Source organism: Varanus komodoensis, unplaced genomic scaffold (assembly GCF_004798865.1).
Source record: "Varanus komodoensis strain SLA01 unplaced genomic scaffold, ASM479886v1 scaffold10, whole genome shotgun sequence".
In the NCBI taxonomy this organism is placed as follows: Eukaryota; Metazoa; Chordata; class Lepidosauria; order Squamata; family Varanidae; genus Varanus; species Varanus komodoensis.
The window spans coordinates 16469436-16493368 of record NW_025335269.1 but is presented as its reverse complement, the minus strand read 5'-3'; the positions used below and the strand labels follow the sequence as shown (position 1 = coordinate 16493368).

The 23933-nt window shown below is 39.2% G+C and overlaps 1 protein-coding gene across 4 annotated transcripts in view; it reads right to left on the bottom strand.

Annotated features, from left to right (window-relative positions):
• Window positions 1–23933, bottom strand: part of PDE1C (phosphodiesterase 1C) — a 183795-nt gene that overhangs the window by 49198 nt on the left and 110664 nt on the right. For all 4 annotated transcript variants that reach the window (XR_006417071.1, XM_044454836.1, XM_044454827.1 and 1 more), the window contains 6 exons: window positions 22458–22574; window positions 20026–20166; window positions 14866–14966; window positions 8853–8981; window positions 1996–2097; window positions 478–598 (listed from right to left, as the gene is read on the bottom strand). Coding sequence is in view for 3 of the 4 variants with exons in the window: in XM_044454836.1 (XP_044310771.1) it covers window positions 478–598; window positions 1996–2097; window positions 8853–8981; window positions 14866–14966; window positions 20026–20166; window positions 22458–22574 (711 nt within the window). In the remaining variant the exon portion in view is untranslated. The remainder of the gene's footprint in view (window positions 1–477; window positions 599–1995; window positions 2098–8852; window positions 8982–14865; window positions 14967–20025; window positions 20167–22457; window positions 22575–23933) is intronic.

The following is a 23933-nucleotide window of genomic DNA, read 5'->3' as shown; positions in this document are numbered from 1 at the left end:
TCCATCTAGTCACCTCGTTCTCTGCCGTCCCCTCCTTCTTTTGCTGTCAGTTGTTCCCAGCATTAGGCTCTTCTCCAGTGAGCCCTTCCTTCTCATGAGGTGGCCAAAGTATTTGAGTTTCCTCTTCAGTATCTGGCCTTCTAAAGAGCAGTCAGGGTTGATCTCCTCTGACTGGTTTGTTCGCTTTCCAGTCCAAGTGACTCACAGGAGTCTTCACCAGCACCACAATTCAAAGGCCTCAATTCTTTGGTGCTCAAAAGTGGGTTATTGTCCAATAATGAAATATGCGTGCACAAGCATCCACAGAAGTTACAGCCCAAAACCACTTTATTTTTGCCCCTAGGGTTGGTCTTCTTTCTACAAAGAAGAATTTGAAGATACTCTGAAGCAGCCCATTATTTCTGGGCCTTCATCCCTACCTTCCTTGTTCAACTTCTTTCACTAAACATCCAAAATAAGATTCCTTCTTCAAGTTACCTGTCTGAAAAACTCTTCAAGCAGTGACATGGTCCAGCGATGATGGAGGTCCCATGCCTTGGCAGGATGACTGATGTCAGCTGTATGCAACATCAGCGATAAGGCTTTTGGTTTGTCGATTCTGCAAACCCAACCAGTGGTACAATTGAATTGTCTGCATCATTAGACAAGAGGCAGCTAAGTAAGGAAATGAACCTTCAGATTATTGATTGACTTTGTTTACAATATTTAACAGTATGTAGTTCCCACAGACAAGGCTTCAGGAGCTAGACCTGTTCTAAATTATTAAGAGATTAATGAGGTAAAATCACTCCTAATATCTGTAGCCGAGTGTATATGGTGCTTTGAGCTGGGGTACAAGGTTCAGTCTTTTAGAGCAAACCCACAGTCCCTGAGAAAATAGTACTTGCTGTTCATCTTATCTGGGGCACTGCATGAGCCAGAACCATAACCCCTCTACCTTTCCTTGTAATGTAAAGAACTAGTAGTTGTTATTTGCGTTATTACAGGAATAATATTATGCAAATCACATAGTTGTTATAGTGGAACTAAAGGTATAATATGACAGGAATGAGTGGAGATAGCGGGTTGATATAGTTCTTTGCCAGTCATTAATCATCAAGTGCTTTGGCATCCTTACTATGATTTTATATCTTCTGTCACAAGACAATAGGAAGCTGCCTAATAGTGGGGGAGAACAATGGTCCATCTAGCCCACTACTGTCAGCACTGACTGGCAGCTGCTTTCCTGGGTTTCAAGCAGGATCCTGTCCTAGCCATTGCAGGAAGTACCAGAGACCTTTGGCATGTAAACCACTGAGCAATGACTCAGGTAATCCCTCCAGTGCTTTTCACTCGGGTGGCTGGAATATAAATCCTGCATCAAAAATACACTGTTCCCCAACAGCTAAAATCTACTTCGGAGATCTTGGCATAGCTGCACTGTCTCTTTAAAAGGGGGAGCATAATTGCAATAAAGCTCATTCCCAAGAACAGTCTGAAACCATTAAGAGGAAGAAAGGAGTAGATGCATTGCTGGAAGGCAATACAAAAAGCCTTCTCTTCCACCCAGAAGCACTTAGAAACCACAGCCAAGGGCAACATTTCAGCACTGGGAAGGAAGGCATATGATGCTTTTAGTGCCTCCTCTCCACCATCTCCTCCAATGGGAAAAGAACCAAAAGTAAGTAGTTGTCACAAGGTGGAAGGGATGTTTTTCCTGCCTCTGCTGTCCCTCTAGTTGAGCAGCAGTAACACGCTTTGATACAGTAAGGACACCGCAAAGACATGCTTTTCTTTCATCCCAGCTCCACTTTAATCCTTGCTTTACAGGAGTGCATGTGCAACTGTGTGTGTGTGTGTGTGTGTGTGTGTTCAATTCCTGTAAAAAGAAATAGGTGCAGACTTCAAAGGAAGTTTGGTTCCCCCAAAGAGACGTTTCTGAAGCTTGTTTAATGAAGTGGCAAAGTGCCAGTTATAGTACAGCCATTCCCTCTGCGCAGTCAGGAGGTGACTTACCCTTCTGGCTGCTGCAGTGCGTTCTTCATGGCTTTGATTTGCTGGAAGTGACAGGACATATCTGTAGCCAGCACCATCTCTATCACCAGGGTCCTGAATTCCCTTTTGGGTAGATAGCCAATCAAGGAGGAAGGGGGGAGAAAGAGAGAATGAGAGAGATGTAACAACCCCCTTTTTGTTTCTCTGTCTACAAATAATTTATGACATTCTCACTCTGTGCTCCCATGTGCGTCACTGAACACTTTACATTATCTTTTTTTCTGCAGCATAAGGGCAAGGAGGAATAGCTGTTGGAAATACCAGATCTGGAGTGAGCAATTGAGTCAGATGATGTGGCCTTGCCTGCTAAGTGATAACACCGTGCTTTTCAGAAACTGACATCAGGGCACTCACTTTTCTACGAAATGAGAATCACCAGGTCCTTAACATATAGTGCTAAACCTCTTTTCTTTTGCGATGCAGAAGATACGAACAATTTCCCCAGTTTTAAACATTCTAGAAGTTCAATGCATTGTTTCTTAATATGTGTTTCTTGTAGACAAATTATGTCTAACTTTCGTTTTTGAAGTTGAGCAAAAAACCTTCTTCTCTTAGATGGTCCATTTAGTCCATTAGCATTTAAGGAGAACAATTTTCCCTTCCTTTTTAAGAGCCATATTTAATAAAATTATTTACTTATTCTTTGCCTTTACAGTTCTACCTTTTTTTTTCTCCTTTGAGTCCAAAGTCTGTACTTCTTGTTGTGAATCAACCCTCAGTATTTCTCCTTCTTAAGAATGGTACGCTGTTGTTTCCATTGCTTCAGCACCTTTTTCTCCTTCTTTAGAGACGACAGGGTCCTCCTTTTCCAACATGGCTCTAAATTTTTCATAGAACTCTTGTGCTTTAAGAACTGAATCCAATTTATATCTTACAGAGTTCCATGTGAAAAATATTCCTTCTGGTATTAGCCACTTAAAGATAATCTCTTTCTTGCTCAATTTTGTAGTAAGGAATAGATATTTCTTTCGTCCCTCTCTAATCCTCCATGGTATCTGTTTCAGGACCGTCACCTCCTGACGATCATCTCTCTTTAACGGCTTCTCCTGTACGGCCTTCAAAACATTGTCTCTTATAGACCTTAGAGCAAATTTGACATGAACTTCTCTCAGAAGTTTATTTTTTCTGGTATAAGAGGAATTGACCCTAAAAACAAGGTCAATTCCCATACCCAACTCCTCATTTTGGAGTTGTTGGATTGGGCCCTTTTCTAATAAGGAGAGAATGGGTGGACTGTAACAGAAACCAGTGGTGGCTGCTGGGGTGGAGGAGGTCATTGGGAGCACTGTGCCAGCTCATGATCTCTGTACAGAGGATCACTTTCAATGGTATCTGTAGCCAGAGACTTCCCACTCCTATTCTACTTCAGCACTTCCCACCATCTCCTCCTGCTTGCCATTTCCCCTCCTTATCATCAGCTGACATATGCAGTGTATTTTCTCAAGTGAAACGGCTTAGTGGCTGCCCATGAAACAAAACCAGTATGGGGAATGTCACCAGCCACTAGATGGTTATATGAGTTTTATCTCTGTGGCCAGAAGCCCATGTGTGTGTTTTGTTCTTGTCTAGTTTCCTGACTGGTGTGTTCTCAAGCCTACCCTTACACACTACTTGTACTTCTTGAGAGAGCATGTCATCTGGTTCTTTTTTTCCTTAGTTCCTGTCAGCATTTCCTGTGCACAGGTGAGAGGAGCCAACAAGATATAGAAGGGAGGGATAAGCATAAAAATAAAATAATCTGAGAACCGAGGGCTAAGCTACACATTACACTGAAGACATGGTATGTAGCTGGCCTTCCACTTTTTAGCCACTCACAGACAAGGGAGGCTGCTGACACCAATGCCAGTGGTGTCATTCTGATTTCAGTGCATCCCCAAAATAGGTTCAGCTCCTTTAAAGTTCAGATAGAAGCCCAGAGTAGGTACACCTCCCCACTGAAACTGGATCAACTAAATGCTGCAAGTGTGGGCCACTGATCCAGATCTATACCACCATTCATGGAGTGATAAAAGTCTGAATTTCCCCATCCAATTTTCTTCCAATAACATCATCCCTGTTTAGGGGTATAAAAAAGAAAGTCTCTTTTGGTGTCAATGCATTTTTTTAAACAACCATGTGAGTGGTAACAATTGGGAGGGCAGCAGGTGGGAAGGTAACTAAAATGAAGAAGGACACCTGCCTTTAATGTAACATTTAATTTGGCTCTGAGAGGCCCCAGAATGCACATCTGTAACTGAAGAGGCCTCCGATCTCCAGTGTGCATTAGTGATCCTGGGACAGACAATGGCACCTAAAAAGCATGACTCACTAATGCCTAAAATTAATATATAATATCTTGCCATGTCTAGCAAATGTATAAACCATAAACAATGTGACACCAAGAAGCTAAAAGTTACCACTTGATCCTCAGTGTTTTGAAACAGACAGTGTTTTGTGGAGGGGAATGAGGAAAATTGGACTTTGGACTCCATGCAGAACCGGCTTTGCATGCTCATGAGAACCTTGGTCACCATGTGCATGAAGTTGGTCCACCAGTGACCAACAGCCCCAGCAAATGGTGTACTAGCATGCTAACTAGAGATGCATGAGAACTTCATTTCTGAATGTTTTTGATCAGGATTTACAAAGCCAACACCTTCAGGACCAAATGGACTCAAATGAAATCTATGATTGAAGCTTGCACATGTGCAGACTTGTGATGCATGGACTGAAGAAACTGAGTTTGCCAGCATAGATTCATGTGAAAAATGCACATGAAAAATGCACAGTTTTGGGAAAAAAATTAGCACAAATACACTTTAGTCACGGGGAGATAAATGTCTACATTTCAGAGATGTGCACAGTGATGTGTTTGGGAAAAGGTACATAAAAATACTCAGGGATTTTCATATGAAGAGAAAAACAAAACTCTCCATCTCTTAAAGACTTGATTCATAGCAAGCTTCCGGAACTTCAGCAAACTCAAATTTTGCTAGTTTGCTAACACTACAGCCTAGTTAAAATGTGGAGTCAGTTCTATGAAACAGCACACAGAGCCTGATAGTGCCATGATTAAATCAAACTGAAGGATGCTAATTAGAACATCTCAGAGTGGTGGAAACATGGGTGGAGCCTGATGGAAGCCCTTAAAAACCTTACGGTTGTATTATTCCAGGAGAAACAGCAAACCAAACAGTTCATTGACTTCACTTCTAATGAAACTATCATGAAACTAGATCCATCAAATAAAACTTAAGAACTCAACATTTCTTATATGCCATATCAAGGTTCTATTTGCTGGGAAGGGCTTGCGCTGCAGTTTCAGCTAACTGCATGGAGTGAAATAACTGGAATGACAGACTATTCCAGGGGAAAGCATCATGCATCTTGCAGGCACCCGTTACTTGCTTTTCGGGCTTCAGAGTGGTCCTTTCTCATTAACTTGGCCAGTCCTTGTTCAATGTGATCTATGTGTTCCGATCCATCACTTTTGAGTTAACTGAAAAAGCTGATTTCTTGAAAAGAAAGGAAAAGTCCATTGTTTCTTTCTGACCCAGACTACTTCCCCTGGTCAAACTATTCTCCTTTATGGATACAGCTTCTTACGAACCTGGTTGCTAACTGTGATTAGAGTTTGAATTGCTTTAAAATGGAAAGCAAAAGAAATTTAATTGTTGAAGTCTGGAATAATAAGTCAGTTGATTATGTAGCAATGGTAAGACTGTGTAGAAAGACAACCAGCCAAAGAAAATGATAAGTGGAAATTGTATTACACACAACCTTTTTAAATGAGGATAATAACAGTGTAAAATATAGGTAAAATGGATTAGAACCTTTGATAAATTGTATGAGATTAGAAGAATCTAATGAAATTTAATTATGTGCAAAACAATGTGATTGTGTAGAAAGGATAGTAATTGTTGACTTGGGTGATTTTTCTTAAATATTTGATACACTAGTTAATATTTGCTCAAGAATGTTAGAATCCTTGGGGTTTTTTTTTTTTTTAAATGTGCATTCTTATTTTTTTCTTTTGCTTCTTTTATCCTCTCTTCTTTTCAAATTTTATTGTTATTAAAATAGCATTGTAAAAAACCTATTCTCCTTTACATATTCATATACTTGGCAAAAGAAAGACACTTAGGAGTTTGCAATTTTCATCCTGAAAGGCCCTTTCATAATTAAAGCTCCAAAACTGTATTGCATTCCTCTATCTTTAAACTTTTTATTTAGAATATTATTGATCCTTTAATGAGAAGTTCTGTGTTTAGTGGAATCTCGATTTAAGTAACTCATCTGAACTTCAACTCAGCCACAAATCAATGGAACTGAAATAAACTAGTTAAATCTCCAGTACTACAGTGATATTAGTGTGGCTTTTATTAGTATACTTGTATATAGTACAATTATATTATTATGGTTATATTTTGAAGAACTATATTGAATGTTATCTGGCATCCCTTATTGTGTGATGTAGGTGAGTCTCCCAAATTTATCAGTCACTATCCAACAAGTAAGTTCTGAAATGCAATATACTGAAGAAATTGATTTAGAGAGCTTTGAAAATAAAAACATTTCTGAGGTTCGCAGTCATTTACTACCACAGCTTGCAAAGGACCCACTTCCTCCACCAATCATGTGCTGAATCAAAAATCTACTTCCTGTGTATCTTTGGGCATAACTTTTGCATTGCTTCGTCAATAGACTGGAATGAGCCAAGAGAAAAGGCTGCACAGCCCCATCCTCAAAACCTGGACTCTGTCATAAAAATGGCAACCCCTATGCTGGATGGCATCTGAATTATTCTGTCTTTGAGGTGCTCATCAAGCCTGACATGTAAGCCATTCTTGTTTCAGTTCCATCTATCTCTGTCCCAGAATTGAGGTCTGCCACTGCTGTGTTTTGTTCTCAGCAAGGTGAGCAAATGGTCAGACAGCGCAAATGTTCAGGCAATGGGAAATTCTTCTCCCATCCTTGCATGCAAATGCACCAGAGCAGCAAAGGACAATTGTGTCTGAGCACTCTAGATCAAGGGAGGGCAACCACAACTGGGTGGTGGTCAGATGACCCCACACCTAGCCCCCTGCATGCCAAATCAAGTCAATGGGCCTCAGATGGAATTTGGTCCCCAATGGGGCAGCAGATGAATGACCTTCCTGATCAGGGACAGATTTCACTCTCACGGCCGTTCTCAGCCCAGGGCAATCTGTATCCTACCACTACTCCTGTGATCCCTGTTCTGTAAGGATTCCACTGTGCAGTGCTTGGTGTGTCATCTCCACTCATAGGTCATCAAGAACAGCAGTGATGACAGCAGCCAAGTCCTACCCACTGGAGGAAACCTCATGCAGATACACAAACTCCACAGCCTGAAGATTCCCCATACCAGGTCTGGGTTTACTGCCCTATTGATTAGACATAAAACTGTTGATCCACAAAACAATTGCTTGGTTCCAGGTGAAGTAAGTTCAATTCATATCCCACTGTGAAGACCAACTGAAGTGTGCCCCCATTGATTTCAGTGGGATCTGTGTAAAGGCAACCTAGTTTGGATTTAAGATAATAGCTATAACAATTCATAAACTTCTAACAAATAATTCCAGTGAATTCACCTCATCAAACAACACTTGTAAATGAATTCATAAATGAAATTGCTAAATGCAATCTGACTCATGTCTTCTTCAGCATCCATAAGTTGTTAAACTGGTTGCTTTGGGCAAGAAATAAATAAAATCTTTTACTGATGCCTGTATCACAAATCAGAGCTTTACATTTCTTTCAGAACTGAAAGCAATCAATGTGCAGAACATGGTGATGCTTGCCCATGTAGAGTGTGCAGGCACAGAGAAAATAAGGAAAGCAATAATTTCAATTTGAATTATGGAAATATTAAAGTTTGTAAGATTGACACTCTGGATCACTGCATCTTCAAGAATTATGGACCTAAGATATTTCATATATAAAACAACTGGTTAACTAGTTTTGCCAGCATCTCTATACAACTCCATACTGAAAATTGTATTTTGCACCAATATTAGACATACAATTATATGAAGTGGCCCGATGAATCAGACCAATCAGTTAATCTAGTGTAGCTTCCTGTTTTCAGCTGTGGTCAACCAAATGCTTCCAAGACACCTACAACTAGGGCAGGTAGAACAGAAGCAGGGGTTTATGATATAGATATCCAGATCTGAATGCATCAAAAAGCTCATACACCTTTGCAGATATTAGCAGTATGAACTTATCACCCAGCTATATGATGATGAAAAAAAGCAAGATGGTCACCAAAGTGCCCTTATATAAAGGATTGGCACTCATGATTCCAGTGTAAACAGAAAGGTTTTATATGGCTTTACAATATACTGAAGGAACATAAATTTTCAATTTTGACTTGTGTTGCTTTTTAACGATAGCCACTGCAGAAGACATTACTTGAAATGCATTAGAGAGAGGGGGAGATATATAGATTATATATATATAGAAATATTCATGAATATGTTTGAATGAATTTTGAGAACCAACATATTGTTCAAGTGAACCGAGCACTGGTACACTTTTTCACCCATTCTACTTGATTGTTTTTCCACCATTTGTTAGGTGCAATAGACAACACTCTCTGTATGTAGCAACAGCAGTAAAGAAAAACCTGACAACCAATATTATGTCCACTTCATATGGCCTCATGGACTCTGGCATAAATGGAGTGCTGCCGCTTTTCTCATCATCTGCTACAGGACTGTATTCTCTGCCGATCATCCATGAACTGAGATTCTCAGAGTAGATTTGCAGAATGCACCTTGAGCAATCACACTGAAAACCAGCAAGGTCATTCTTACCTCCAATCATCCTTGGAGAGGTTAGACAAAATGTTCATCTCCTCATCATCTTGCAGAAGGCGAAATGCTGCACTAAGGTGATGGTTTTCGAGCACAGACCGGTCATTGTAAAGAATGGCTGTATCTGACCTATGAAACAAAAGACTTTGCATCTATAAACATAGACTGGGGTTTGTTTCCCCTTAAGCAGTAAATATTTTTGCTTCACACTATAACATCAATTCATTTCCAACTTCTGTATTTGAGCTGTGTATTCATTTCAGAACAAATGAAAGACTGAACTGAATAAAGCCCATTTTTTCCATTTTCATTGGTTCCAAAATGAATGTATAAAGCACCAAAATAAATGGGTCACCAACCCATGCCCAGTAGCACCATTAAGAGCTGAAAGAGCTTCAGCTGTGGCAGTGGCGATCAGTTCCTTGACTATTTCTGTTGGCAACAGTTTTTAACCAGAATGCCTCACATATGTTGTCCTGACTATTTCAGAAAAAGAAAATGAGGCCTGCTATTTTCCCCTCAGAATCTCATGGAAGGGCACAATATCTGGGGCCTTCTGGGAAAATAAAATATCGGCTATCTGCAGAAGCCAAAGAAAAGAGTTCTGCTGTGACTACCAGAACAAGTAGCAGTGTGAGCGTGCACACAATGGGTAACAGTGCCAGTTCATACACAGCTACTCAGAAGTAAGTCCAATAAATTCAGTACATTTACTCCCAAATCAGTGGATATAAGACAGCAGTCTAAAGAAAGTTGGGAGGGGGCAATAATAGCATGAAGAATGAATGAATGAACAAACAAATGAACAAGAATAAAGAAATTAAAGTGAATACAAGAAAGTGTTTATGAAATGAATGCAATTTTAACAAATCAGTAAGAAAACAACAGGGATGAATAACAGAAATGGAAGAGTAGCTTTTTTAAAATGAAGCAAGAAAAATCCTGCACACCTCACTGTATAATTTCATGTTTTGTTATCCTAATGCACACTGGGTTAATCTGTGTGACACTGGCTCTTCCCAAAGCCAGTCAGTTTCATTCCTGAACGGGGCTTTCAACTTCATGTTCCTACTCCCAAGAACAAAACTGAAGCTGCTCCAGTAATGGGCATGCTCTACATCTTTCTTGCTATATGAGGAGGTTTCAATACATGCCTTAAACTTGCAGAAGTGTATAGTTTTTCTCCTGCTGTTCGTTAAAAAGCTCCCATAGTGCTCACTCCTTAGATTTTTTTCCTATTTTTCTCAAACGTCATCAAAAGCTTCAGAAATGTGTGGATTGTAGTGGCAACTTGCTCCAGGTCATATAGGTTGTGTTTGGGAAGCATTAATTTGGTAAGTTAATGCTTAGGCTTAGGACCTGGCTACCTGAAGGACTGCCTTCTCCTGTATATGCCTACCCAACCATTATGATTTGGGCAAGAATGAGTCATCCCTCAAGGAGGTGAGAAGGGTGGTAAATAGAAGAAAGGCCTTTTTGTGGCTGTCCCCCATCTGTGAAACAGGCTTCCCCAGAGAAGTTCACCTGGGGCCAACTCTTTCATTTCAGCACCAGGCAAAAACATCTCTCTTCTCCACCTATTTTAACAATTTTAATAATTGACTTTAATAATGGATTTTAGATGCTTATTAATTTTATCATAATTCAATTTGGTTGCTCATCTCACTTGGATATGTTTTTGAATGATCTTAGTTGAATTATCATCATCATCATCATCATCATCAATTTTTATTCATATTTTTGATGGTTTTAATGTTGTTCAGTTGAAATCTTGCTGTTGTACATCACCTAGAGAGTCTAGCTGAACTACTTGGTGGCTTATGAATATAGAAATAAAGAAATAAAAAGGTTTACATTGAAATGTGAACTACAAAAGTTTCTCACACATCCCTGATGGAGGCACCTAAAATTGACATCCACCTGAGAGGGAAGGTTTAACCTGGGGTCCTGCTCTGAGCAGGGACTTGGGCCTGATGGCCCTCTTGGCTCCTTCCAACTCTAATATTTTATGATGTCATTCCAATCACATGAGACCAAAAGATGTCTTGGCTTCTACATGAACAAGATCATGCCTGAACGGGTCACGGAACACCCTCTAACTTACCTGCACTTTTGCCTAACTGGAATACACTCATTTTAATCCCTTTTTCAGTTCTGTCTAGTATTTACAGAATTTGACTAGCCAAGAAATATTTTGTCTTCCTCCTTCTCCCCTCCCATCCTGCATTTATTGCCATTAGTGTCCTTTTTTTTGTTTCCTCCTATGGTAGCTGCAAACAATTTTTCTGCAGCTTCTTCTGTGCTCCTTGGGTCCATCTGGGGCTGCAATAGCCCTCAGCAGCTTAGTCTGTTTCTGCATCTCTTGCATTAGTTGCAGGATCAGAGAGTTCTAGTATCTTATAAGTCTTGTCAAGAGACAGAGGTGCCAGAGGAGCAATAGCAGCTGAAATAGTGCGGAGAAGTGGAATAGAACAGGGCAACAGGACTGGAAAAAATATGCATCGTTTTAGAGAGCAGAGAACTACACACCACAGATTGTATTTTCTGCTCTTAACACTTTCCACTAAAAAGAAGTGCATGACATATATTTCCTGCAGTAAATATTTACAGCCCCATCTTCCAGTAATTAATAAGTGGAAACAATTTGTATACGCACTTATCTGAAAGACATAATCTTTTTTCTTTTCAATATATTAAAGAATCATTTAACTTCAAATAGTATATTGTGTTGTCATTACTGATTTATTTTTAAAAGATCATTATATATATTTTTAAAAAGAGTTAATAGATTCTACCAAGGAAATCCAAATATGAAGCTTCACTTAAGCAGCAGTTGTAATATATGAGGGTGGTAACTTCTCTACAAATACTAATTAGGGTGAAATCATTACACAGCTCTTAATCGGTTCACTCTACTTACCGAAATACTCAAACTCTTGAGCAAGGATAGAAGATTGACTTTCCTTATTATTATCTCCAAATTCCATCAAATTAGCCTTCTTTCTATAGTATCTCTGAATAGTGAAACCTTCTTTAAAAAGATATCTCAATCATATGCAGCTTTCCACATTCTGGAGGGACTCCAGCTTTTAATTCACAACATACTATACCTAACCCAGATATTCAACTTTTGTGAATTCCTATTTAGCAACAACTCAATACTGCCCTCTCAAGACTTCCTCAAGCCTTCCTCAACCTAGTGCCCTCCAGACAGTTTTGACTTTAAGCCCCATCAGTCAGCATGACCAGTTGTCAGGAATGATGGGAATTGCAATATAAACCAGCTGGGGGTAACCAGTTTGGGCAAGGCTGCTCTGCAGGCATTTTTCTCAAGGTGACATCCAAGAAATGGCAAACATTAAATGAGAGGATAGTGAATCACTGAAGGTCTCCTAGGCCAGCTAGTACACCTCCTCTTCCAGAATTAGAACATCTCAACAGATGGCTCTTCAACCTCTGCTTGAAGACCTCCAGCAAAGGAGGTAGTTTGTTACAGGGTCAACCCATTCTCATAGTTCTTATGTACATGTGGCTGCCATCAAAAGCAGAAGAACCAAGTCATGTTCTGCATTTCCCTTCCATAACACCTAGTAAAAATTGCTTGGATCCTGACATCACAGTATTCTACATTTCTCTGTCTGGGTTCCTAGGGATGCTTCTGAAATTTGCCTCATCAACATTTCTCCTTGGATTTTTGTAGCTCTTGGTCTTGTTTCTGAGTAAGAACTGAATAGGGTTTCTGTATTACTCCATGTATTTATTCTGAATTTGCATACCACTTCACATACACTGGCAAAACACTTCACAAGCATGATTATGTGATTGCATAAGGGCTAATTTTGTATAGTCTTTTGCAAATATGGGTGTATATGCTGATAAGAAAACTGGAAAAATGAGCAAATATTACATTATTGTACCTATGTTTTTGATAAAAAAAACAATTCTGCAAGCTTTAACCACACTGATGAAGTGCATGTGTATTAGTAAAACACTGCAAAAGAATTATACATACAATCATAAGAGAAAATTATAGATATGGTCACATCATGCCTTTTTACGTGGTTGTTGGTGTTTATAGAAAGGCATGTATATTCTTTAGTAAAGTAGAACGGAGGTTATTCAAATTAACCAAAGGAACTCCTGAAAACTGAGTTTCCTCTAATCCTAGATTACATTTTATAAATTTTCCTAAGTGGACTGTAAGGTGATTAAGTAGTTTGGGCATAAAATTATTTTAGCAATACTTAGGGTCCTATGGTAAAAGTAATTCTATAGTTCTATTATTGGAAAGACTGAGTCATACTTAATCAATATGGGAATATGGCTGGAAGTACATTTGGAGTGCTTGGATATTAGTGGCAAAATATTGAAAGAACTTCCATCATTGTTTGAAAGAATGAACTCATATAGTTTTTATAAATGTACTTTATTTTTAAAAGGTTGGGAAGGTTGTTCATTAAATGAGTTCTTTGATTGCTGATTTGTTATTGGAACCAACAAATAAGTATCAGAGTTCTGAAAAATTCAGTTTTGTATATATCCTGGACTGACAAGTGTTTCCTTTATTAGAATCATAGAATAGCGAAGTTGGAAGGGGCTTATAAGACCATTGATTCCAACTCCCTGCTAAGTGAAGGACCACAAGTTAAAGCATCCCTGACAGATGGTTGATCATTAGATCAAGCTAAAACTTTCCCTGAAAGCAAAAGTGATGAAACTGAGACTTTCACATTTTGGGCAGATCATAAAGAGACAAGACTCACAGGAGAAGACAATAATGCTAGGGAAAGTTGAAGACAGGAGAAGCTGAAGAAGACCAAGTACAATCCAAATATAACAACTAAAACCTGAATGTTGAATATAAGAGCTATAACGGAAGAGCTAAAATTCATAGGGTTGCCATATAAAATCAGAAACAAAGTGAGCACACATAACAATGATAACAAAGATGTTATAAAGTGTACATACTGTAACTGTAAAGTAACATTGCATACCATATATTAAGTAATCTTTCTTTCTGTGGGGTGGGCATTATTGTAAGTGCATTGTTTATGTTGCCAGCATATGAGTAATTTATATGATAATACTAATATTTCATGAAAATTAACTTTTAAATATCAAAACTCAGGAGGAGTGAAAGACAGAGCAGAAAGAAAAGAAACCAGAAGAAAAACTGAATGAGGAAAATCTTTAATTGTCAAGAATAATATTCAATGTGACTAAGTTCTGAATTAGTAACATCTTGTTACTAATCCTGAATTATTAAATACCTGGCAGGAAGAAATCTAAGTTCACCTGAATTGAAAAGGAATCTCATCTTTAAAGTCCCCAAAGAACAACATTGAGATTTTAAAATAAAGTTGAAATTTGATTTTGATGGCTATATTTAAGTTGTGAGGAGCAAAACTCTAGATTCTTGGGTGAATTTTGGGCTCATCATTTAATAACACATAATATCTATAGCTGATTTGGGTCTTACAGATATTATTTTTTCAAGATACATGAGTTTGCAAATTTGAATTCATTTTTTCTAGTTGTGCTTAACCAAAAAACAACTAAGGTAGAATCCTATACATGTTTAGGCAGAAAAAGGCATTTCCTTAGGCAGAAAGGAGAGCCAGTGTGGTGTAGTGGTTAAGAGCATGGGACTGGAACTCAGACGATCTGGGTTCTAGTCCCCGCTCAGCCATGGAGCCAACTGGGTGACTTTGGGCCAGTCACAGACTCTCAGCCCAACCTACCTCACTGGGCTGTTGTTGTGGGGATAAGATGGAGGAGGAGATGTAAGCTGCCTTGAGCCCTTTGTAGGAAAAAGGCAGGATATAAATAAAAATAAATAAATAAAAACTAAATAAAAAAGGTCCTATAAAAGACCTGCATGTTGGCCAATAAATCTGGGGAGTTGTAGGGCTTTTTTTCTATCTAAAAGTGCACAACGTTGCACCCTGAAGTGCTTTGTTTTCCACTGTTACTGTTTCTACAGGTTCCTTTTTCCATAGCTTTTGCTCCTCACCTTGTCTGGATATGAAAGTTGTTGGTGGTTCCAGTGTGTTCATAGTCATGGATGGCAGCTGCAAAGATCATAGCAAAAATTTCCAGCTCTGTCAACCAGTGCTGAAAAAAAGGTTTAAGAGAAGTCAGATTACATGTAGCTTTGTCACACTTTAAAAGACATTTTGTTTTGTAAGAAGGGTAGTTCATAGCCAGGAATCGATACTGGGGTGCTTTTTCACTGAAGGCTACCTTGATTCCAATTCAAATACAAATACAAAACTAAAGAAACCACTAGCCCAGTTAGCTTAGTACTGCCTAATCGCTTCTCCAACATGGCGCCTCTCAAATGGCGCATCTCCCATAAGATCCCAGACAGTTATCTTTTTCCCCACCCACCCTCAGCTGTTGGACAAGTCTTCCTGCTCCTCCACATGATAATATTGGCAAAATTCCATTTTGCCATCTACAAATCTGGTAGAGAATTTGGGTGTTTTGTTTTTGCTCCATTTTGAATAGCAATCACTCTTCAGAATCTCAGAGAAAAGGCTTTAGTAAGCATGCTACTTAACATAATTTACTTGAAGATACTGGATGGGTCACACTGAGATCTTTGGACGACAAAACATGTTCTTTAGCTCCCACCGGAGCACTAAAAACACTTCTTTGTGGTTATGCATTCCAGGGGAAGACTTATCCTGTATTTTATGTTATGTCAGCTGTTCCCAACCTGATGCTTTCCAATTGTGTTGCATTATAGCTCTTCTCATCCCGAAACAATGGAGAACACCAAGTTAGGGAAGGCTGGTTTAAGTTAATCACCATTACTGAATTTCTCCTGGAGGAACTTTCAAAAATCTCCAATAACTCCAGGGACCCTGAAATACAATTTGAAAACCACTCACCTAGAAGACCACAAGGAAAATATGAATTATCTGTGTTTTACTGAACAGCTACGATAATAAATCAATTATAAGATACAAGGAGGGGGAGATAAAGTTACAATCTTTCATAAATGTTTCATATATATGGGGAATTAGTTATGAAGCAAGGCATTTTTGCATTGAAACAAAAGATTCACTTTTGTACAGAGAAGAACTAGATGACTAAGAGATCTGCACACTGTAAACTAAATTAATGTTATTTCAAGATGGCAAAGAACAGAAAAAGCAATCATTTCCCATTTCTCCCCATGATGGTATCAATTTTCAACTGCCTATAATGAAGACGATCTGCTCATTAACTGTAAAACAAGGCACATTTTTCAATTTAGTACAAAAGCAAATCGCACAGAGAATCCCAGTGCTTCTGCAATTACAGATTTTCTCGTTTAAAAAGAATGTGTTTTATTATTATTTTGGGCCTTGATCGTGCTGCAGGCCTTCTATCAGTATGGCGCAGAACCCAGTTCGGTTGTAGTCTTAACTTTTAATCTGAAGCCTAGCCCATGTTAACAACACTTCAAGAGGGTTAACCTTTTCAATTGTACCATTTTCCACAACTGAAATCGCCCCAAAGATGGTGTGAATAGCCTCACCAGGGCAGTGGTGGGGAAAGGAGGCAGAGTACTTCATTGGGAAAAGGACACAGAAGAATGGTTAAAGATCCCATCTCCCGCCAACACTGACAGAGTGGCCGGATGCAAAAGACAGTTGTAATAGTTTGGCTCTCCATATCTGTCCCATGCTTTTTTGCATTTGGCCACCCTAAAGCACTGATCTGAAGCAATTCCCTGATCTTGCTCATTGAAGATGGAGGGCTTGTAAATGGGTGGTTCCAAGGAAGCTCCTCCAGCGGTTAGATGCACGTGTCTCTGTTCTCCTAACACAACTAAGTGGCTAAATCACAGCTTATCTTATAGGGCTATTCATGTTCAGGGCTACTCGGGAACAGGACGTTTGGAGGGCATTTATTCATTGGTCACCATAAGTCAGGCACAACTTGACAGCAAGTAACAAAGACAACAACAACTCATGTGTATAGTTTTATTGGGAGATGGATTTTTAGGGAGAAAGGCACTCATAAATTAGAAACATAGAAACTGAGCGAGTCAGAAGGGGCCTTCCGGGCCATCTAGTCTGACCCCCAGCTGCAGCCAGCTCTGCTCACGACATGCCTACCATGTGCATGCCCAGCCTATCCTTGAACATCCTCACCTCTGGGGCCTCAACCACCTCCCATGGAAGCCCATTCCACACCCTAGAGGGTCCATTTAAGAGGACCTTCTCTCTGTGACACCTAATTTGTGGAACATCCTTTCCAGGGATCCTCATCTAGGGATCTCGCATCTAGGGATGCCAGGGAAATCTGCAATGGAATCAAATGAGCTCAGATTTCAAAAATCTGACCTGGGAATTCTGCTGCAGACTAGCTTTTCCCAAGTTGCATGGATTCTATGAAAGTTAGGCCATTTGAAAAAATATTCCCATAATGTTAGGCAAATTTAGCCATAGAAGAATATTAAAAAAACAAATATGTGCATTTTCCTAATATGCTAAAACATGTAAAATTTTGGGAGGATGTTGATATTTGGGGAGAATAGGCACATTTCTTGGAGTGGGAAATTGAGTAAGTGCATGAAAATGTATGAAAACTTTTGTGCAAAATCTGATTCTGTCAACAAGTGAACAACAGAACAAAAGGAGTCTGACCAACTGCAAGTAGTTAATGGAACAGATTTTACAATATACATACCTCCCTAAGTGCAGCATCTGCATATGTTTTCCTTCAGCTAGAAGCAAAGTTTATTTATTGCAGTCATAATATTACATGCTTTGCACTCATCACTTGCTGCTATATTATTCTATGGTTCATGCTTTTGTGTGAGTTTTATGAAATAATTACATTGGATTCAGCCCTGACTAAATTCATGTTACTTTCAGTGCATCCCTATACATGTCTATATTGAAGTAAGTCCCATTAAATTCAGTGGGACTTTCTCCCAGACAGAGGATTGCAGAGTTAGTTCCCATTGTAATCATGGGAACTAAGTGCACCTAGCATTGTCTAGGTCAAACTATTGTATTTTTAGGTTTGCAGTTATGTATTCTTAATGTTCCCTGTCTCCTTAAGCAAACAGTGGAACCATGATTGATTGCTTTTAATAAATTAATATGAAAATATAGTCTGAATTTTAGAAAACCTTTGGCCAAATACTTTGTATGCATCTTAGGAAACATTCATTCTGATAGCTGTGCTGTGTTGTTTTTGTATGATTTTACGTATGAGGATTCTTGCCATTTTTTACTTGAATATTGTTTTGTATGATATACGTTATTTCTCCATGTGGGCTATGGTATGGATGATATTATTATGATGTACATAAATTGCTACTGGGAAGTTGCAACAATAACAGGAAAATATCCCAGGGACAAGTGTTATTGGGTTGCTAGTCCTGTTGAAATGAAATAGATTTTTGTTGTTGTTGTGAAGGGTTCATACAAGTGAAAAGATATTGAAAGCTCTCTTGCCCTTCTCCCAAAATCCTCATTAAAGGAGCAAGATTTGTCTGCTTTGCCACAATAGATCTTGCATCAAGCTCTGTGTGGCACTCATAATGTCTTTTTTGGATGGCCTTCAGGAAACTACAGAGCCTTCATTACATTGCCTGATGCTGAGACTTCTGTAATCATGACTACACAGGGTCTTATACAGCACTGCCCTCAAGGCAGTGGAGTTAATGCATTAACAAAGTTTCTGTTTGCAGGAAAAAAAATGCTAGGAATAGAGGAAAGAAAGACTCATTGATTTTATGCTCCATTGTGTTCTGCACATGAATCATATTTGGTTTTCCTATTAACTAAACTTGTGAATTTTGTCCTAGCAAGTCCACAGATGCTACAAATGACATTTCTCCATGGCAACACCGAGGAGACAATCCTATTCACACTTCGTAGGGAGGGAGTCCCACTGAGCTTAATCCTGGGTAAACATGTATTGAATGGGGCTAAATGGATGTAACTAGATATAGGAAAGGACAGTAATCCACCAATATTCCGTTTCTTCTTCTCTTTGGACTAACTTCTAACTGTACACAATATGTTACACGTTGCCATCACACTAATTCATTTTTCACCCCCTTCCTCAGATAGCTGGCCAGTGGCAGCCGATAGAGGGAACCAAATGGTACAGTGATAATACTGTAATACATTAATACTATTAATGCTGTATAAAATTAGAAATTAGCAGCAATAGAGAGAAAAAGATACAGGTGGTCTTCATGCCTGCATTCAGTTAACCACAATTTAGCAACACATCTGGACTGTGGTTGATCAGAACTATGGTTTATTGAAACAAACCCACTTTATAAAGCATAGTCTGACACTGTCCTGCTTCAGAAAATCATAGTTAAGACTAATCACAGTTAGAGACAGAATTTAGAATTTAGAGACAAATTTGCAGCTGGGGAATGGAACTATCAGCCACTCATATTGGCCAGCCAGCATCTGATAATGAACATTACTTGTTTTAGCACTGACCGACCAGTTCAAGCTGGCTCACCTGTATATGGGTGCCGGGGAACTATTCTCATGAGTAGTTGCAGTCATTTATGAGGAGGCCAGCTTGAACTGGCAGTTTTGCGTGAGCACAAAGTTCATAACCAGACAACATGTGGCAGGGATGCCACAAGTGCTCAGGTTGTTGCAGTCTGTGCATCACCGGTAGAAGGGCTTGCAGGTCCTGTTTGGAATAGGTCCAGGCCCGCCTTCTTGTCTTACCTGTCCTATGGTGCAATGCTGCCTGCTTAATGATTGAGTAGCATAGAGGTAAAAGCACACTGAAATTCAGAATATATTCTGTAAGAAGAACTAGAGTGGATCTAATATATACTTTAGCCTTGATTTATGACCCTGTTGCCAAAAATGCTGGTCACCGATGTTTTAGTGAATACTGTTCCCTCATATGATTAGACATTTGGGCTAGTTACAGAATCCCACAGCCTGAAAGTAAACATTATTTTCTGAATGCAAGGGAACAAAAAAAGTCAAATGCCAAGCACATTTATGCACCAGGCAGTAATCTAAAGGGTCTAAACTTGATGGGGAAAGTATATGGAAGAGGGGCCCACTTCAGTGCTCCTTAACCTTGGAGTTTGTCATAAATCCTATGAAATCCTGGCATGAGACATAAAGAGTGTAGCTGCTCATAAAGCTCTCTTGAAAAATGTGATTCATCTACTTACCGCTACACCCGTCTTAAAAAGGAGGTAATGAACAGTCTGCGTGACATCTGCTGCATGCATTAGGTTGTGATATGGATTTTTATGCTTGCTGTAGCCGACTTCCAGGGCTTCCACAAAGGAGACAAGAGCAGAAATTGGAATCTACACATAAACATAGGAAGGAAAAATGCATTCAGGAGAAAGGACAATTGTATTTTGTTTAACCTTCTGGATAGTAGCCAGGTTTACCCATTCACTGCTAGTTATTTTCTTTAGCATGTTAGGAAATGAGTTCATAAGGATGATCCACCGGGCTGCTCTGATCCAGAAGGTAGCATTTCTGTTTGTTTCCTGAGTTACCTTTTTGCTCTCCGGTTTTTGTTGCTCAAGCAGTGAATCCTATGGGCACAAAAGCTTGGGCAGGAGCGCAGCAGCAGTATGGGGATAGTCTGATGTGCTTTCAGACAGATGCTAGCACCCCATCTGTGCATTTAATGATACAAATACAGTATCGAAAGAAATAAAATTGAGAAATAAATAAAATGAAGCTATGTGAAGATGCCCCTGCCCTTGTGGGGCAGAATATGGAAATATAAAGCAGGATACAAATAACCTTACTTTTTAAAACTGCACAGAGATTGATATTTGTTTGGGGTTTTTGTTTGTGCAATGCTTTGTTTTAAATCTGGGGTACAGTTTTTTCCTCTTTCCTCTCCAAAACATGGCCTATACTCAGTTCTAACATTATTCTTGCACTGCTTCCGCTATAGTATCATTCTATTTCTTGCCCATGCGACTGTCCCATGGTTCATTCATTCCATCCTGTTTCCACATACATCTCTGAATCTTTTTTTTAATTCCACATGAAAAGCCACATTGAAATACATATTTTAAAATGTGCATTTCTAAATGAATTAGGAATATGCATTTCTAATTTCAGAATATGCATCCTGAGAATATGCATTTCTAAATATATTGTCTCTCAAAGTATTTATATTACATTAAATCTTATATATTTTAATGTTGATTTTGGCTTTGATTTTAGCAGAGAACCACACAAGCACATTCATCAGGAATAAAAGCCACTGGGTAATTTAAGTTGTAATCTGCACTTTGGTTTGGGAGAAACAGATCCTGTAAATTGGTACCAAAATTTGCATAGAAAATTGCATTCCTAGCTTTCACCGAGTCAGATCCCACATCAGGCTTGAAATGGGGAGACCTATGGGGTAGGCAGATGAGATGACTACTTTACATGGCTGTCTTGCACACCCATGGAACTAAATCCATGACATGGAACATAGACCCAAGGCCTATCTAGGTCAGCATTCCTGCTTCCCATCATGAGCAATTGTATGCCTTTGGGAAGCAGGAATGCAGATATGAGAGGAATGGCTCTCTCCTGCTGTTACTCTCCAATACCTGATATTCAGAGTCATTTATGCATCCTTGAAAAGCATGGTTTGCTTTTTCATCTGCTTCCAGGATAGCAGAGGAAATGATCATGCAGAAGTGGGGAACATTCTGCAAAGACCACATAAGTCTTGGTCTGTATTGTATTACAGATTTTCTCTTTAAAAAAATAGCTCTTTGCTTCTCTCTCCACATTTGTGATCTGTGTCGAGCATCTGTCAGTTCCAAAGAGGTCATTGACTTGGTTCCACAAGAACAACAAAGGGTGAAGGAAAGGCAACAGGCTCACCAAACCCAGTATCCTTTCAATGTTTCGGTCTGACTCCCATGAAACCCAGCCAGCCTGGCTAGTGGTCAGCAATGGTGGGGTTGTACTGGAGGCTGCTGACTTGGGGAAAGCTGGGCAGAATGCTAGAGAGTCAGGGAGTCAGGGAACTGGAGAAAAGACGAGCGATTCTAAGCAATCTGCTGTTGTGAGGGCAGCTTCTGCCTTTCCATGCTGGGGAAGCCACGCAGGCTCTTTTTGGGCCAAGCCAGTGGTGCAAAGTCAGGGAGCAAGTGGTTCTTGTGCCTCCTCCTTCCCCACCCAATATCATAATTGCATCCAAAACAATGCTAAATTAAAAAAAAAAATCATTAGAATTGGGGTAAAGCTCAGAGACTTGGAGGGAAAAGACTCAGTCACAGGTCCAAACAAGCCATTGCAGGCTTGCTGTAAAGAAATAGGGGATGAGAAATAATTGATCATATTGAGAGTCGGCGGACCACAAGGCCAGAATGGGTCATAACACCTGGGATGCTTGTAGTGGGAACACTGCTGAATAGCTCTGCACTCTTCCTTTGGTGAAATCAATACACATTTCTCCACTTCAGCCCAAAACCTTCTAATAACATCATGTGGCAAGTGCATTATGGTCAGGCTGCCCAACATACAAGTAACTGAGAGCGTGGGTGGAAACAGAGCCACAAAGTTAGTTATAGTCCTCCATTCAGTAAAGTGCAGGCAAGCAGAGAGGGAAAGGCACTACGGAAAGACTGACCTTGAAGCGGCTGATCAAATCATAGCGCGTGAGCAATTCGTAGAAAATGAATTTCAGTGCATGATCCCCACTAGCATCATTTAGTGCAAATACATCAAAGGACCACTTGTCTACATTCTGGAAGGGAAACAACAGTATTAGTATGTGTCTGTTTCATCTGCTGCAAGAAGAAAGCATCATTCTATGAAAGATTAAGTGGAATGTTTATCATTCAGTTTCAAAATGCTTTCATATGATGTAGCCAGTGCACCTTCTCAGGAATGTGAGACATCATAGGAATGTGACACATCAGAATGCAGTTGAGTTTTAAGCAGTCGAGCTACACAGAATTCTTTTCTTTTTTTGAGGTTTTCACATTTATTTAATGTACATCTATTCAGAAGTATGTCCCATAGAATTCAGTGAGATTTAATCCCAGGTAAGTATGTAGAGGTCTGCAGGAATCAATCTTAAGAAATACATTTTTGATTTTGAAGCACACAACAGACATCTGTTTTGGTTGTAAGATTCGCTGCTTGGAAAGATGTACATGTTAAACTTGCTTTCTATACCATATTATATTATCCTGTCTTTATTTGATCATGGAACAAAAGGTACGGTACAGGATTGCTAGCTGGTCTCCTATCCAAACACTCAGACCTTGCTGTATCACATGCCTTTAAAATTATGCCCCAGCACTTATTTTGAGAACAGGAAAAATGAAAAATGCATGATAAACAACACATGCTTATGATTTCTTGCTGCTGTTATTACTCTATGACATAGCCTCTGTAAGATCCTTCCACAATTTCTCATGAAAACAAACTACTTAATAAAACTGTTTGCATAGAGATACTGCAGAAGTTTGCCCCAGCTTGTTGGATTCTTAATTGGACACAGCAAGAGACCTCTAAACCTTTTCTTTGTTGGATCAATACACAGACAGAAAAAGGTTCCTGACTTCTCTTCCTTACATAGAGAAATTTAAAATGGTTCAATTCAAACCATGCACTCATTCTCTTCCTTGACAAATTGTTAATTGTGCAAAAGTAATTAATAGTACTCAGTGGCCATTCAGTATATTGTTTACCTAACTGTAACATGCCAACTTCAGTGGGAAATTTGTGGTTTTTAATCAACATAAATTCCGGTCAACAGTGGCTGAAAAAGAGTACCTAATCATGCAGCAAATAAGACTTACAAAGCAATTTCATTTAACACAACACATACATTATATATTTGATTATGAAATGAATATCTGAAATGCAATTTGGCTGCAATTTCCTCAGTGTGTTTTCATTTGAACTACACAATGGAAAGAACACGCACTAACATCAGGACTGCCTGATGTGAAAATAATATTTTGAAAACATGAATATCTATTTTCAATGTACTTCGACATTTAATTGTATATTTCCACCAAGTTGCAATTGACTTTTATTTTGTCACACAGATGGAAAAAGGTAGGAAAAAAGCATCACACTGTTTTGAGATACA